The sequence below is a fragment of the Asparagus officinalis genome, chromosome 3, assembly GCF_001876935.1.
Source record: "Asparagus officinalis chromosome 3, Aspof.V1, whole genome shotgun sequence".
Taxonomy (NCBI): Eukaryota; Viridiplantae; Streptophyta; class Magnoliopsida; order Asparagales; family Asparagaceae; genus Asparagus; species Asparagus officinalis.
Window position 1 is genome coordinate 63119749 of NC_033796.1, and position 18454 is coordinate 63138202.

General features: G+C 35.1%; 1 protein-coding gene across 4 annotated transcripts in view; it reads right to left on the reverse strand.

Moving 5' to 3' along the window:
* Positions 3201–18454, reverse strand: part of LOC109834254 (brefeldin A-inhibited guanine nucleotide-exchange protein 5) — a 30559-nt gene continuing 15305 nt past the window's right edge. For all 4 annotated transcript variants that reach the window (XM_020402233.1, XM_020402234.1, XM_020402232.1 and 1 more), the window contains 8 exons: positions 18111–18277; positions 17738–18015; positions 15227–15393; positions 11718–11834; positions 11466–11602; positions 11074–11392; positions 6457–6552; positions 3201–3843 (listed from right to left, as the gene is read on the reverse strand). In XM_020402233.1, coding sequence (XP_020257822.1) covers positions 3781–3843; positions 6457–6552; positions 11074–11392; positions 11466–11602; positions 11718–11834; positions 15227–15393; positions 17738–18015; positions 18111–18277 — 1344 coding nt within the window. In that variant the 3' untranslated portion in view covers positions 3201–3780. The remainder of the gene's footprint in view (positions 3844–6456; positions 6553–11073; positions 11393–11465; positions 11603–11717; positions 11835–15226; positions 15394–17737; positions 18016–18110; positions 18278–18454) is intronic.

Below are 18454 nucleotides of genomic sequence, written 5' to 3' on the forward strand. Positions count from 1 at the left end.
CCCTCCTATTGATTGTGATATGATCATATGCAGTAACCTTTTATCAAAACCTTAAATTAAACTCTCTGCTTCTTTTTCAAGTGTCTTTGCCGGAGAGGTTATCATTATGCGGTGACAGCTGCGGTCAAAGGTGGCTATTTTTGGGAAAGTTAAGCTTAGCTCAGTTTCCCAGAAAGGGAGGATAGTCTTATTGTAGGTGTGGGCATTAACCTCAACAGTCTCGAATATTAACGATCTATTTTCCCCATGGCCATGCATCGATGTATTAACGATCTATTTTCCCTATGGCCATGCATCGATGTAGCAGTGGCAGCGTCAGGGCCTATGTTGAGGTTAATGTGAGTCTCGAATATTAACGATCTATTTTCCCCATGGTCATGCATCGATGTAGCAGTGGCAGCGTCAGGGCCTATGTTGGCTTTGTTTCTGTTGGTTGTGGTTGTTGTTTTCTCTTTGTTTTTGTTGTAGGCATAAGAGAAGAAAGTTTAATACTTTATTGAAACAAAATGTACACAGTGAATTTTAATACATAAGCTGTTAAAGAAGTGATTACTTTTAATTTTGTATTTGTAATTATGACCTCACATGGTACTGTACATTACTTGCACCGTCCATCTTCGCCCCACTCATTCCTTTCCCTCCTCTTGGAATTCAAAATTTCAAAACACATGCACCCTTTGCCTAATGGAGTTTAAATAAGAAATCAATAGTTAATCATATAGTAAGTGGAATAGGTAGACGGGAAGGATGAGGAAGCAGTTCATTTGAGGTGAGAAGTCAACAACGAGTAATTATTATTTAGCAATTAGTAATACTAAAATAAAAATAAATTGCAATTGAAGTAATTATTAATTTGTTATTACTCTAGACAATAAAGTGGCAACGGTTTACGTCCCACTCAATCGGACTCAACAACAGATCAAAAAGGGTAATTTATTTGTCCAAATTGTTTCCCTTAATTACTACTACACCATTAAATTTTTATAAATTATTTGAATGAGAATGTGAATAGAGGGACTTTAATGAATACTCATGCAATTGAGGGGAATTTTTGAAAAGAATTCTAACATATATGATGTTATTTATGTATATGTAGGGATATGAAATTATTGGAAAGGATAATTATCACATTTATATTGAGCATTTATGCATAATCATGTATGTATGTACGTATGTGGTGAGGGATATTTTCACAAAAAATGTTTTAACATCGTACAAAATTTATAATAGCATAAGAAGTATAAGATTATATAAGTTATGAAATCATTAAGAGACTAAGAAACTAATTAAATCTTAATATTATGACGATGTGTAATTAATTTAATTTAATTTAATTTAACTCATTGAATAAAAGTTTGAAATAAACTAAATAAATAAAATAATTAAAGTTGGATTTATCAAATTAAAAAGGGTAAAAAGGATAATTAAAAGTTTTAGCACCAAAATCCTCATTTATATATGTAAGATAAGATAAGATATAGATATAGATTAAATGAGTCCAATCCAAAACTGAATAAGCCCAACCAAACCGATGGGAATTAATTTCAATTGGTTCAGTTCAATTTTGAATATTGAATAGTTCGGTTCGATTTTGTCAAAATTGTTGAAAACCGAACCAATTGAATACTTCGGTTCGATTTTGTCAAAATCATTAAAACATGTTTTGAGAAAGAGATTGTATTACACTGACTGTACAATTGCTGCATAATCTTCTGATTTGTAGTGCTCTCACTGATGTTGAAATACGTCCAAATTTGATTAGGCATATAAGATAGTTTTGTAGATAGCTATCACACATACATGATAAAAAACATACCATCATAAATGTTTTTTTTTATGAAGTTAGAATAATCGATTATTTAAACATTTCGTTCGTTGGTTTCGTTAGAAACCTCACCCACTCCCACTTCAATTAAATTATAAAGTGATGGTCACCGTCAACAACATTATGTATATCTTAGATAATTTATTGGCTAAATTGCACTTAAATAGCTATAGTTCCACCAACCTTGCATTTAAGTGACTTTCATCTTAAAACCGAGCAAAAAAAAAAAAAAAAAAAAACCCCAAAAGTATTTAAACGTTACAGATGATGGCTCTATAGTTAAAAAAAACCTAAATGGCACTAACATTTCTCCACATATCCAAGATATCACATACCAGAATGTACTAAAGTAAAACTATAGGATATTTGAGTGAGACTATTTACCAACAAAGGATATTTATACACAATATGCAATATGCAACATACGATATTAAGCAAACAAGAGGAACCAACATGCAATATTAAATAAACAAGAGGGTACAAATGTGAAACATTTTAAAACTTTTAGGTACTGTTTGGCAAAGGATTAAGTGAGGGGTTAAGGAGACTTAATCCCTTCTTAACCTGCCAAACACAAAAAATCTATACAAATGTTAAAGTAAGTTAACCCTCTATAATTTGTCAAACATAAAAAATATAGAAGGATTAAGCTAACCCCTCTAGAGGGATTAAAATGAGTTAACCCCTCAAAATGAGGGGTTTACTAATACTCCTATTTAGAAGGATTAAAAGTTAATCCTTCTAATTATAAAAAAAATAATCAAAATCATTGTTATTCCCAAACACTAAAACTGATCACAAGCGCTAAAATAAAACTTATTTAACGGGTTAATAATTTAGTCTTTCGGATTATCGAATGGGCTAAGTACATTAATATTTCTCTTTAACTCCTCTTCCTTTAACCCTTTGCCAAACGGGGCCTTAAAGCATTTATCTACAACACTTCTGGGTAATTTTTTTGTTTGATTTTAAAACAGGGGTCACCTAAGCGCAAGGTTAGTGAAACTTAGATCTCGTTTGGTAGGTACGCGGGAATGGGGTGGAATGGAATGATCATTCTCACTTCTCATTCATTCCTACCAAACACACCCTCTTTTTTAAAGTTAGAATGCTCATTCTCACTTCTCATCAATTCCCACTTTATGGGAGAATGAGCATTCTCACTTAAATGAAAATCAATAAAATATATAATTTTAAAATACGTCCATTCTCACTTCATTTTATAAATTACATCCAAACGTGAGAATAAGAATGACTATTATATTCTCACATTAATTCCATTCAATTCCTTCTAACATAGATAGACATGGAATTTTCATACGTTAACCTTCTCTTCCTTTTGACACCCTTATCGATATAATTCCTTTCATGAGGATCCTACAAAATATGAAAATTTTTATTCAAAGATACAGTGCAGTTCCTAGTCCTCACGTTAAGTGTATATAACTTCAAAGAAGCAGTAAGACCATAACATATAATATTAGTTTTACCTTCATCTCACATTCCCTGATCTATGGAAGGGTGCTAAATCATATTAGAAGAAACGCGGACTCTACAAACCTCGCTCCAAAAAAATACAAAGGGAAAAGAAAAATTAAAGTGAGATTGTTTCTTCTCTATACATGAGAAGTGAATGGACATAATATATAACAACATGATACCAAAGCCAAGGAAGAAGACAATCAACTGTCAGTTACGAGCTTGTTTCTCATCTAACAGCATAGAACATAGCCATTCATTGCACTTAGGGTGTACTTGATAATTCTGAGAGCTCGGGAGCAGCATAAGCTTTCCGAATCAATTTTGCACCAGTTAACCCATTTTCATGATGACGGGAGAACGCATCATATAATATATGTGTTCATCTCCATCCTTGTTCACCTTCTATCCTGATAGGACGATGGGCTTCATACACCCTCATGGTCAAAGAAAAGCATCAATTACACAAGATGAAGCTATGGCAAAAGCGAGGTTAGTTGAGTACTGAAAAGATCACCAAGTGCTCCACGAACATCCATCTGACATACAGCAGGCAAAGAAAAATCGATTCAAAAATTTGACAGTAAACAAATTATGTGATTCATGCCAAGGAATAAAAATCATTGGGTTTTTGTGCACTGTTAATGCAGAAAAGATCAAAATTTTCATCTGTGATAACAGGAAATATGGATGGTGAAATATAGAAAAGAACAAAAATAAATACTTCAATGTCAGTTCTCTACAGAAAAGAACAAAAACAAATACTTCAATGTCAGTACACTGCTACTAGCAGAGAACAAAGGGAAAGCAAAAGAGTACTGCAGAAGGGAAAGCAAAAGAGTACTGCAGAAGACAGAATTGGGGCTTGGATTGCATCTGACAGTGTTACAGAGTTTCAGAAATTTCAGTCGCAATTTATCAACAACAAATTTTCTCAGAAAATTTGATGTTTAAACTCTTAAGTTACTTCCCAAATAGCCTTGTCCCTAGAAGAAAGGAGAGGCCAGCAAACTAGTCAACATATACTTTCATTTTCCCCATATTTGGAACAAGATGCAAGACAACTAACAAACATATAGAATAATGATCCATTGACCGAATTCTTCTCTTTGCTAGCTACCAAAAGCAAATTTATACGTAAACTATCTTAAAATTGTAGCCCAGATCTGTAATCTAAAAAGCATGGACAAAGACATAATTACAGGACAATGTCATAAGTAGGACACATGAAACAGAAACTCCGAAAAAAATTAGGACATTGGGGCACAATGAGGCCACAATAATATATAAAATAATGATCGAGTACCTGTATACACAATTTAAACATGTGCATGCACTCAAAAGTCCACTATATATATATATATATATTTGTGTGTGTGTGTGTGCGCGCGCGCGCGCGTGTGTGTCTATACATACCGTACATATGTATGTATATATGTATACAGACACACACACATACTTTGCAAAATAAATAGTCCTTTGGCTTTTCATTATTTGAGTAGTTCAACATATAATATTTCTTATATTTCTTGTAATGGAACATATCTGAACTTATCCTAGTCCAATAAAATCCAACATTTTAATGGGGGTCATAAGTGGGTCAGAGTTAATTGCACCCAAGCCAAGTCTATTCCCAAATATTCCCGACCACTCCAAAGCCTAGCAGCGTCATGAGTTGTATATGGATCTACAATTAAGATTTAGAACTCCAATCAGGTAGTGTAAGGATCCAGTATATTTGCACCCGAACAGACCCTTAAGACAGAACAAACTTAGCTTGAAGTACCGGTTTGCTTATTAACATACAATGAACCAACCAGGTCAGGAACAAACTCGACCTGTATCTTATCTGCTTAATAATAGACAAGTTTTGGGTCTAAAACCTACACTGGAAGCTCTTTAAAAATCTTTTTCCACCTTGGTCTTTGCTATAAAAATGAAAGTAAATAAGTATCTTGATATGAAATGTGAATAAAAGATACCAGAGAACTATAGAATCTGTCGAAGAAGTGTCTCCTAAGTTTCATAACTAAATTAAAAAAAAGTGTATGTTCGAGGAGTGTGACTGTGACACATGTCCAAGCAGTTTAAGAAGTATCGAAATGAGGAAGAATAAAAGAAAGGGAGAAGACTAGAAAAAGAAATGAAGAAGGAACAGAAGAGAGAAAAAGCAATAATTAAAGAAGGGAGGAGAAGGTGAGAAGGAAGACAAAAGAAACAAAGAAGTGTGGCATAGGAGCTGTTTTTGTTTTAAAATATTTTACATGAGAAGCTAAGCATGCATATAAAAAAGTAGTTAAATTTCTGTTTCTCCCACCAACCCACATTGTGCAAGACTAGCTGCAATGGGAAAACTCTGGATTCTTTTGGTACAATGGAGGCAAAACTCATCCTGAAAGTTGTTAATTCACCCATCTAAGTAACAGTAACCCACCTAAATAATAGATGGCATAGGCATGGAGACACAGCCTCTGGATGAAGGATTCCACTATATTTAGTATTTCTTTCCATTGTAAAAAGAATAGCCATTAACACTTCTATCTGAACATGCCACAGATATCCTGGCATCCAAATGTCCTAATGAGGATTCCACTATGTATAGTATTTCTTTCCATTGTAAAAAGAATAGCCATTAATACTTCTATCTGAACATGCCACAAATATTCTGGCATTCCAAATGTCCTAATGAGAATTTTTCCAAAATCTCATCATCCCATTATTATGCCATACCTATATCCTATAGGTGCCCATGCCCCTATGTGAATTTGAGTACAAAATGAAAAATCATCTTAAGGAATCTAGAGCCTTGCTAGCTGCAACATATGCATCCTCTACACAGATGATTGTGTGGAGTGGCAATAGTGTAATACAGAACTTCGTGGGATCTGTTGGAAGTCTGTCTCGCATTCTTAGTCTAAGCAATTTTAGTAGTTTTTGGGGGCATATCTAAGTGGTCTAATGCCCAACACATCACCCAAAAAAAGAACTTGGAAGTGTTAGCAAAATTAGTTAACGCCTTCATCATTTACATGTCCTACTAAAACTATAATTAAAACATTGAATAGAAACTAGAAGCAACATATAAATCTACTATAGGGAATCACAAAGAAATAACAGGTGGTTCTAGAAAATGAATGTAAATTTTAGTTTACCTGATCACAGCAGACAAGCTTAGTAATTAAAGGATAGAAGTCCCTTAGATGTTTTTTGAATATCTGCCTTTCCATCCGGCACATACCTTTGAGTACCTGAAAGACCAAATGGAATAATGTTATTTAGGGAGTATAAGCATAAACATGTACTCAAAATTGTTTGGGACTTAAGGATCTAAACATCAGTTCCAGAGATAATGGTAGCTTCAATTGTTTGAGAAGAAAAAAGGACAAAATGATCAAATCCCCCTCCTCATGGTGAACTCTCAACTTCCCCTCTAAAGTATCAATTTGCCTAGTTTCGTTCTTGAACTATGTGTATATGCCCAATATGATCATTTTGTGAGTCTACAGTCAAATATTTAACAGATAAATGATCTGATAATGCTTTTGATATTTATGGTATTTTCTGCAAAAAAAAAAAAAAAAAAAATTTCAATTCCTATAAGGATCAATGGCTAAAAAGTTTCAGGGGAAAGTAATTAAGATTTTTTTGGTTTGGGAACAAAGGAGATAGACTGATATAAACATAAACAAATGAAGAAATGCAAAAAGGCACTGTCACTGTCATTGATTTTTAAATATTTGACTATAGGCTAACAAAATTTCCACGTTGAAACTAGAAACATAGTTTGAGGAGAAAAAATCAGTAAATTGATACTATAGGGGAGAAATTGAGAGTTCACCAATACTTTAAGGATGAGTTAGGTATTTTGTCCGAGAAAAAAAAGAAGAGACTGCCTAGATTTTAGCAATAGCAAGGATCATACAAGGAGACACCAGCTTAATTTGCCACCTTCAGACTATTTCTTTTAGAAGTCATGTAAAGAATGTTTTCAAGTAGTATGAAAATAAGAAAGTTCGCGCACTATCAAAGAGGGGACAAAGTCAATTGTCCTCTTTCTGATATAAGTCATTACTAAGTGAAAAACAACATGAAAACATATGATATATTATACAGTAAGAGGGTAGAGAATATGCCTAAGGCCTAAGAAGGATTTATTCATTACACAGATGAAACTGAAACATTAATCTAAAGGTAGTACACCGGGCCCTTTGTTCTCAGGCAATGATCATAATGCAAAGTATTGATGATTAAAAAACAGAATATAAAACCAAAACCATACGCTGCTTGGAATTTTTTCACAGAAGGTTTTGTAACACAAAAGCATAGACCAGAACCTGGATCATTGAGCAAACTGTAGCCTAAGCTTTGAATTCACTAATGTCTGCCAAATGAAAGCTAATTTACTGATTTTCTAAAACTTAGAAGTGACATGATGTTGGAGTAAAAGTATTTATTCTCTAGTTTAGTAAACAACTCATAGAGTTAATTGAAGATATTTGAATCACTTAAGAAACAATTGCAAGAGAGGGGGCTACTTGTGCGTAACAAATGGACATTATTGATAAAGCAGTGGTCAAACAACTGAGCCAATAATGCATTTGCATGTGTGCAAAGAATTAGTTATAAAAATTAGAGAAACACAGACCATAAGACTACATTGTAAATTGCCATTACAAAGCAAACTGCTGCCACAATATTCTAAAAGTACATGGAGTGAGCATGCTGAACGATGGCAGGGAGATCTTCTGAAGAATTATTGCTAAAGCATAGATTTCAATTCAGAACTGGAAGCAAGAAAGGCAAGCTTTGGGCCTGGTACCATAAGACTACAAAACAAACTGCCGCCATGATGCTTTGCCGCTGCAGAAGTGAGGTCCCTCAATGATAGTTTCCACATAGGAATCGGGTACTGTGAAACTACTATGAACCTTTTTACCATGTTGATTATGCAAAGCAACAATATGAGGAGAAGATGATAAGTGATGAAAGGGCTACCTCACAACAACGAAATCATCACATGTACAGCTATACATCAACATCTTTCTCTTATTTCTTTTGGTTGTTTGCCACGCGGGAGGGGGGTGTTAATGTTCACCAGTAATGACCATTCTCTATCTTCTGTGCTATAAATGTCCTTCATTTCGATCAGAAATAGGATACACCATTTTGCAAGGTATATTTTCTAACCACATTCTGATTTGGCTCATATCAACCACAATTCGGATCTTCTAGCACAAAGATACCATGCTCATTAACCAGCAAAACATGTGATTAGTTCCTTTCGCTTACTACAGAAGCCATGTTTAAAAATCGTCCTATATGGTCTTAATTCTACTGCAGGTGTTCTTATCTATCACCAGATCTTTCTACAGCAGTTAGGAAGCAAATTGATCCATTAATTCCATATCAATCAATTATGTCTACATTCTTAACGCTGCAATCACATCTCAACACATTACCCTTCCAATCAGCATATGGATCTATACAAAGTTTTCTGAAAATGAATTCTCCAGGGCACTCAAAGAGGAATATCTCAAGGACCACACTTATGTCTTAAATCCCTTGAAGACATCAGTTTTGATGCAACCCCACAAAGTATAAAGGTCTTACACATCAAAGCTGGCTTATTAAGGATCCTTCTTCACTAATTCAACCTTCTTTCTCAATGCATCATGTATGACAGTTAAGTCTGATCTCCATTACCTTTTTCTGATTGTCTATTTCATTATCCAGAGTGTCATCTGACTTCTGTAATTTTTACTAAGTCTTGAGAGTCAAGTGTGAAGGCCAAAGGTTTTGCAGTTTCTGTTGATTTATAACAAGGTACACCTCCAATAGAAGCTCTCCAGTCTCTTCATGCAGTTATAGCTTGTCATAGAGATAACTTCAATATCATCAAACCCATTAACATGCCACATTAACTAAATGAAAACTCCAGAATCTTCATAATTAATCATAGTTACTTCTAACAAGATGGATTACTTCAAACCATACATCCCATCAACCAGATGAGAACTCTAGGCTCCCTATGGTTTATCATAGTTCCTTCTGTTGAGGAAGATTACTTAAACCTTGAGCAACTTTTTCTGCTTAGCATTAGTAACAGAAGGTATGACAACTACAGGATGGGCAAGGGGATGGCTACGAACATAAGATTTCAATCTTGCTGAGGACAAGAAAATGATGAAAACACATAATCGTACTTCAGCAAGACAGTGGTCTCTTCAGGCTCAAGTACTCAAGCTAAAGGAAGATATATGAACTGTGACGGGGAAAACAAATAGGAAATGGACTCTCTGAATCATGGATTTTATAGTTGTATTCTTTTTCAAAGAAATGGATGGGGTAACGTATCATGTGGGCTTTAAAACATAACCCCATTGGTTCTAGACCAAACATTTGAGTAATACCTGCCTACCTGGTGCTGTAACACTAGTCCTAAATCATGGATGACTAACTCATATTAAGAATGACTATGAAGATTACCAAAGACCAATTAATAAAGCCCTTGTAAGAGTTCATTAATCATCTAAGGGCCAAGGCACATTAGTAGCTACTACTAGTAGATATGTGCTGCTCCAACATGGACACAAAGTGTTATACACAGCAAGTAACACAGAGAGAACTATGAATTTCATCTAAGTAAGCATTTGCTTCGCTAACATCTATACGCATTTTGTTGTTACTTGTGTATGAAATGTGTAAAGTAATTATATTTCCCCCCCTAAAGAGCACAGCATAGTCTTTTAGGTAAATAGCATTTTACAAAATTGTTCATGTTTACATGTATGAAACATGTGTTGTGTCCAGATGTGTAGCAAATGCCAATTCTTTGTTAGGGCCCTGAGGAAATGTCCTACGTATCATAGGTTATCAGTTGACGTTCCTACGATAAATCCTTTATACTTCTACTACTTGAATTTCTAAAACTAGACACCGTTGCCATCACGACAATATCCATATCTCTATAAACCATATAAATCAGTGACAATATGCATCGATATCAGTTATTAACTTATTAAGCAACAGGCCCAAGCTTTATAGATCATAATGCTTCACGCTACGAAGAACATTAGTTTGACTGGAAGTAGGCTAACTAACTACGACTATCAGAATGACCATGATCTCTCTCTATTTTTGCTTAAGCTGTATCCAGCTATCTTATATAGATGAGTTTGTGTGTTTGCATTAACTTTCCAATCATCCTCGTGTTCCTTCATTTTAGAATATCCTAATCTACCTTTTGTATGCATCATGTGTACATTTTAGTGATCATGCTGCATCAGGCTATCACACAACTTCTATCCTTACTCTTCTGCATGATCACAGATCCAGTTGAATATTCTCTTCCATGTTCCTTTTTTTCAAGCATAAAAAATCAAAAGTGCACTGTGTAATAAACATTAACATACAATGACGGTTATTACCATATTCTCATAATTCTATGATATCTTTGAAAATGGCTCCAAAGCTTAACGGATCAATGCTGGTGGTAGTGCAACTCGGATACATATATCATGGTGTTACAATATTCTGATTATTCTATGAGATCTTTGTAAATGGCTCTCAAGCTTAACAGATCAATGCTGCTGGTGGTGCAACTCTGGTACATATAAATAAATTGGAATGGGTCATGCAACAGAGAAATAGTGAAAACTATATCAAACATATCACTCTGCTAAAAATCTCTCATAATGAATTGCATGTACACTACATATGACATTACAGGGAGGCTTAAGACTACAAAGCCCTGAAAGGATTGTATTTACCTTTACAACAATTGGAGCTCGCAAGTCAAGCACCCGATGCATATCTGCACTAGCAGCCTCCCCAGTAAGGGGCTGGAGGTCAGAAGCCTCTTTCAGAATCTGTCCACAGAAAGCAACTAATTTCTCTTCTGCTAAGATTTTAAGCTTCTCTTCTGAATTTGATGTTTCTGCAAAGTCATCTGATACTACAGTCTCCCGACTACCGTTGACATTTATGTGCTCATCACTGTTTGAGTCATTCGTAGAGGTAGTTTTGTCTAAGATATCCAAATAAATGGACGTTCCTTCTATTTCCTGACGCAGAAGATTCAATGGTGGCCTGTGCAAGAAGTTTTGAGTGACAGGATTATAGAAGCTCCCAGGGTAAGAAAAGTAATGAATATGTTGCATACCTTTCTGAAGGTGTCTGGTGCATTCGCATTCTGAGATTGGAAGTTGAATTATATGAAGCAGCAAACTCTAATAGTGACAATAAAATGTCCATTATTGTGACCTTCTGTGGAGCTTTCAATTTGCTCCAGTATTTCATCTGCAAATTTTATATGTTACAACAAAGTTTATTGTTAAAATGAGTACTAACTTGTCACGAAATGCAATTATAAGCAGCATAGAGAAATTCTCTCTCATCAGAAGCTTATCTTCACCTGTATGCTATTCAGGGCACCTAACAGTAGAAGTTGAGTGATACATTTCCCCCTCACAGTTTCTAACAGTGGGTTCTCCTCATCTTCGTTAGCGGTAGACTCGTCAGCATCAGGAATCTGCATTAAACATCCAACAGTAAGAAAGAAGTAAACTAGATTTATGTCGTTGATATCCCAAGATAAAGTGAAAGCACATCACAAATTTCTGAAGGAAACATCTCCAAAAACCAGAACAAGACTGCCTCAAAATTTGAGATGTGCACTTACACATTTGGAAGATATGATGTAGTAAGAAACAAATCTCATCCACATCTAATGATGAAACTAACATACCAAATGGCAGATTTCACATAGAACTTTTAGCCAATACCTTCTTCGTGAAGCTTAAATAAAAAAATGGTAGGTTTCCCACGAATAAGATTTACTGAAATTCCTTCATAACTTGCCTACCTCACATAAAGACAACCTCCTAATGGAAGATAACCAAAACGGTATGATCAAATATGGCAATGCACCAACAAACAGAATTAATGTTGACGAGTTCCATATTTGCCTATGTTGGCCAACTCCTTGATACTTCTAATGCAAGAACGACAAATTTGAAATTGAACCTCAATGCCAGTAGTCCTTCACTCCAAAAATATTTGAAAATAAATAATACAAAGCAGCTCAGGATGATTAACTGTGAAGTTCTTAGTTCTTATCTAATTCAAGTATATAGCAAGGGGATAGTTCAAGTCATGGTCCATGGACCCTGTCATTGCTCCTTGCAACCAGAGCAGTGATGCTCACACAATAACTGAGAGATTTATGTATTTTTTATAAAAATAAAAGCAAACTAAAAAATTATTCCATGGCTCTATCCTAGTCCGTTTGGTGTTGTTTGGCAACAAGTTAATTGAGAGTTTAAGGTGAGTTAATTCTCGTTAACCTGTCAAACGCTAAAATCTATACAAGGAACAAAGTGAGTTAACCCTCCATAATTTTCCAAACACCGAAACGCGAAGGGTAAGGATGACCCCTCTGAAAGGGTTAAAATGGAAACCCTCAATTTTTAAAGTGAGGGGTTTACTAATACTTCTATTTAATACTTCTATTTAGGCAGAGGTTAAGAGATAATCCCTCAATTTATAAATAAAATAGTCATAATCCTTATTATTTTTTAACACTAAAAATTGTCACAAGGGTTGACATAAATCTTACTTAACAGCTTAATAATTTAACCATTCAAGCTAACATATGGGCTAACTATGTTAACCCGTCTCCTTAATCCCTTTCCTTTAAGCATTTGCCAGGGCTACAGATCAGATTTAGTTAGGATTTTATTTTTAAGGATTTGATTTTTCTTTAGTTTAGATGTTTTAGTGATGATATTCAGTTAGGAATTATTGTTTGGTTTAACCTGTTAGTTAGAATATTTAGTTATGATATTTGTTGTCTTTTAGTTAAGAGTTTGTTTAATTTGATTAGAATTTCTCTTTAAATAATAATGTGGTTTTCATTTCAGAGTAGGAGGGACAAATGATGAAAGCTCAGTTTACATGAGATAACATGCAACGTGAGTTGCAATAAGTATTATTTTGGCATGTGAGTTGCCTGACATGTGAGTTGCGCAGTGTGAGGCTAACAGTAGTGTCTGTCAACACTTTATCTTTTATCTTATTCTTCCTATATCCAAATAATTTCCCTCAACAAATCTTCATCCACCTGTTTCTTATTGATCAGTATAAGAGCCCAACGTATTTACAACTGGTGTCAGATCAATGATTAGCATGACGAACCAACATCCAAAACCAAGCAGCCTTAAATATGACAAGCACTAATGCTTGACACATAGGATGACAAGAAGCTAGGGCATGCCCAAGGTTTGTCACAGAGAATATGACAAGCACTAATGCTTGACACATAGGATGACAAGAAGCTAGGGCATGCCCAAGGTTTGTGAGAGAGAGAGAGAGAGAGAGAGAGAGAGAGAGAGAGAGAGAGAGAGAGAGAGAGAGAGAGAGATCTGGATGGCATACCCTAACACATAGGATGACAAGAAGCTAGGGCATGCCCAAGGTTTGTCAGAGAGAGAAGAGAGAGAGAGAGAGAGAGAGAGAGAGATGGATGACGTAATTAGGTGTACCCTAACACAGAGAAGAACTTCATTAACAAGAACTTCATTAACAAGAGGTGCTTGCCAAACCAAGAGAAAATAAATATGGAGGGCATAATTAGGTGTACCCTAACACAGAGAAGAACTTCATTAACAAGAGGTGCCTGCCAAATCAAGAGAAGATAAATATGGAGGGCGTAATTAGGTGTACCCTAACACAGAGAAGAACTTCATTAACAAGAGGTGTCTGCCAAACCAAGAGAAGATAAATATGGATGTTTTTATTCAAGCTTGGGCAAAAATTATGCAGGACTTTATTGTTTATTTTTAAGTTTTTAATAGATGTCTATATCTAAATTTAATAAGACATGTGCCCGGTAGAACCCCAAGACGATAAATATGAAGGCTTTTATCTAAGTTTAAGGGACTATTTATTAAATCATCATTTACATCCATTCACACTCCAATTTATTGTTTACTTGTAGTATAGGCTTATATTAAAATTTACTTCATATAATATTTGTAAGTTTAAAGTATTTTAAAGGATTGTTTCATGCTATGTTGCGCGGATACGGATGCGAGTGTGGACACGAACATAGGTGTGGATACATGACATGGCAAAATACTAAAAGTTAGGATACGGGGGCTCAGCTATATACATACATATTAAATTAATAATCTATATGAGATCGGTATTGTTTTTCATTCAGATGTTATGAGAATTAAAATCTATGTCATTGTCATGTTTTCTTTTACCAAGTATATTACTAATTGAAAAACCACTCATATTTGATCTAGATACCCAAACGATCCTTTAAAATCATACTTATGAATTAGATATGTGCCAAAGCTATGTCCCGAGTCTAATGAATTGCATAAATTTGAGGTGAAGTGTACGATATACATTCAAGAAGTGTATCACGAGTTTTTTGAACTAAAACATGTGTTATATAATTGAGTACACATTTGAATAAATGTATGTATATATTGAAGAAGTGTGGAGTGTTGGACATTGGCACAGACACGGATATGGGAGCCAAGATCAAGTGTCCAGATAACCTAGGTTTCATGTGACTTTAAAAAAGCGGATTGTTTCATGTGAAGATAGTCTACATGTGGAAAATTAAGGCCCAACAAAGCATAAACCCGATACCCAGCTTGTTTATTTAATACGGACTTCAAAAGTTCAATCCAAGCGTACTTAACAAGCTTTATTGTTATACTCCAAATTTTGGGTTAAGTCTGGGTCCAGTAAAATAAGCCTATCCACTGAACCTCCAGTCTAACAAGAAGATAACCTATAATCATACTCCTACTGAAATATAACAGTACAAACCCCTTAGTTAAAACATAGATGACTCATAATATATTGAATGTCATGATTTTTCAGTCAGAAATTGAAATTCCGTACCTTAAGAGGTGAAGCTGGCACTTCGACTTCATCTGAATGGCTCTTAGATTTCGAAGTAAGGTTTCTAAGTAAAAGGTTGTCCATAAACCTTTGCCCAAATGTTTGACTTTTTTGGAAGGTAACACCATCACCAGGCTTATGTCCGCTCCCTGATGGAGATGGCAAGCCTACAAAAATGCATGGAAAGAAAGTAGCAAGAGTTTTTTATTGATATGTAGATCATAATAAGCCATTCGCTATATAAGGTCTCAGTGATGCATCTTGAGTAAATAAGCTTTCTCGTGGAAGAATTAAACCGGTAATTCAACAAGAGAGAGAGAGAGAGAGAGAGAGAGAGAGAGAGAGAGATCTGGATGGCATACCCTAACACATAGGATGACAAGAAGCTAGGGCATGCCCAAGGTTTGTCAGAGAGAGAAGAGAGAGAGAGAGAGAGAGAGAGAGAGATGGATGACGTAATTAGGTGTACCCTAACACAGAGAAGAACTTCATTAACAAGAACTTCATTAACAAGAGGTGCTTGCCAAACCAAGAGAAAATAAATATGGAGGGCATAATTAGGTGTACCCTAACACAGAGAAGAACTTCATTAACAAGAGGTGCCTGCCAAATCAAGAGAAGATAAATATGGAGGGCGTAATTAGGTGTACCCTAACACAGAGAAGAACTTCATTAACAAGAGGTGTCTGCCAAACCAAGAGAAGATAAATATGGATGTTTTTATTCAAGCTTGGGCAAAAATTATGCAGGACTTTATTGTTTATTTTTAAGTTTTTAATAGATGTCTATATCTAAATTTAATAAGACATGTGCCCGGTAGAACCCCAAGACGATAAATATGAAGGCTTTTATCTAAGTTTAAGGGACTATTTATTAAATCATCATTTACATCCATTCACACTCCAATTTATTGTTTACTTGTAGTATAGGCTTATATTAAAATTTACTTCATATAATATTTGTAAGTTTAAAGTATTTTAAAGGATTGTTTCATGCTATGTTGCGCGGATACGGATGCGAGTGTGGACACGAACATAGGTGTGGATACATGACATGGCAAAATACTAAAAGTTAGGATACGGGGGCTCAGCTATATACATACATATTAAATTAATAATCTATATGAGATCGGTATTGTTTTTCATTCAGATGTTATGAGAATTAAAATCTATGTCATTGTCATGTTTTCTTTTACCAAGTATATTACTAATTGAAAAACCACTCATATTTGATCTAGATACCCAAACGATCCTTTAAAATCATACTTATGAATTAGATATGTGCCAAAGCTATGTCCCGAGTCTAATGAATTGCATAAATTTGAGGTGAAGTGTACGATATACATTCAAGAAGTGTATCACGAGTTTTTTGAACTAAAACATGTGTTATATAATTGAGTACACATTTGAGCTCAGCTATATAATACAGTATTAAATTTAATAATCTATATGAGATCGTATTGTTTTTCATTCAGATGTTATGCTGAGAATTTAAAACTAGTATTATCATGTTTTCTTTTACCAATATATTACTAATGAAAAACCACTCATATTTGATCTAGATACCCAGACGATCCTTTTAAATCATACTTATGAATTGAGATATGTGCCAAAGCTAATGATTCCGGGAGGCTCTAATGAATGCATAAGATTTGAGGTGAAGTGCTGAGATGTACATTCAAGAAGTGTATCAGAGTTTTTTGAACTAAAACATGTTGTTATTATAAGTTGAGTACACCATTTGAATAAATGTATGTATAGATATGAAGAAGTGTGGGGAGTTTGGACATTGGACAGACCGGGATATGGGAGCCAAGATCAAGTGTCAGATAACCTTAGGTTTCATGTTGACTTTAAAAAAGCGATTGTTTCATGTGAAGATAGTTACATTGGGAAAATTGAAGGCCCAACAAAGCGATAAACCGAGTACCCAGCTTGTTTTTTAATACGCGATTCAAAAGTTCAATTCAAGCGTCCCTACTTAACAAGCCTTTTATTGTTATACTCCAAATTTTTGGGGTTAAGTCTGGGTGCCAGTTAAAATAAAGCCTATCCACTGAGACCGTCCAGTCTAACAAGGAAGATAACCGTATAATTCATTACTCCTACTGAAATATAACAGTACGAAACCCCTTCTTAGTTAAAACAGTAGATGACTCATATATATTTGAATGGTGCATGATTTTCGATTCAGAAATTGAAATTCCGCTACCTTAGCGAACACCGACCAGAACGAATTCGAAGTAATCTAATAAAAGTCCAGTAAACCTTTTGCCAAATTGTTTGACTTTTTTGCCGCAAGGTAACACCATCACCAGGCTTATGTCCGCTCCCTGCATGGAGATGGCCAAGCTACAAAAATGCCCATGCGAAAGATAGTTAGCAAGAGTTTTTTATTGCATATCGTTAGATTCATAATAAGCCATTCGCTTATATAAGGTCTCAGTGATGCATTGAGTAAATAACGCTTTTCTTCGTGGAAGATTAAACGGTAATTCAAACAATATTATACCTTCCGGTTCCTCCAAAGTAGCCTGCACTTTGGTGTCCTGATGATCCTTCTGCAGGTTTTCCTTATTGAGGTTCCTCCCAGATATCTCACTATCAGAACCTAAAGGTGCCTGATCGAGGAAATTTCCACCGCTATTTGCGACATGATCAATGTCCTTAAAGGAAAGACTGTCACTTCCATTGGTATCTGTACACTTTGTTGGCATTTTTTGGTTCTTCAAGATCCCAAATCCTAATGAATTTAGAAGTTCTAAAGGCTGTGTTGTGTATGAGGCATCTCTGCTTGATTTAGTAGTAATATGATTAGATGCTCAAAAATTTCAAACTCTACACTGTACTCCTTCGAAAAGCTAATATTATTAAATAGGTATTACCTGATGCCCTTCAGTAAAGTATCCCAATCGTTTTCATTGAATTGGTGCCCACCAACCTCTATGAGATGTACTAAAGCACCAAGAGAGATTGAAACAACAGTTTGATCTGTCTTCTTGGCACAGTCCAAAAGTAGACCAAGCAGTGGTGGAAGCATAAAAGATACCTCCTGCAAAAAAAAGGAATGAAGATGTAAGCATCAAGCCTAAGCTTGTTGCATGCATGATGGAGATAATGAACAGGTCTCCTGCTATTATGGCTACTGTGGGCAGCACATGCTAGGAACGTAAAGAAGCCGACAAGTGGGAAAGGTTAAATTGGTACAGAACAGACAATGCTAGATTTC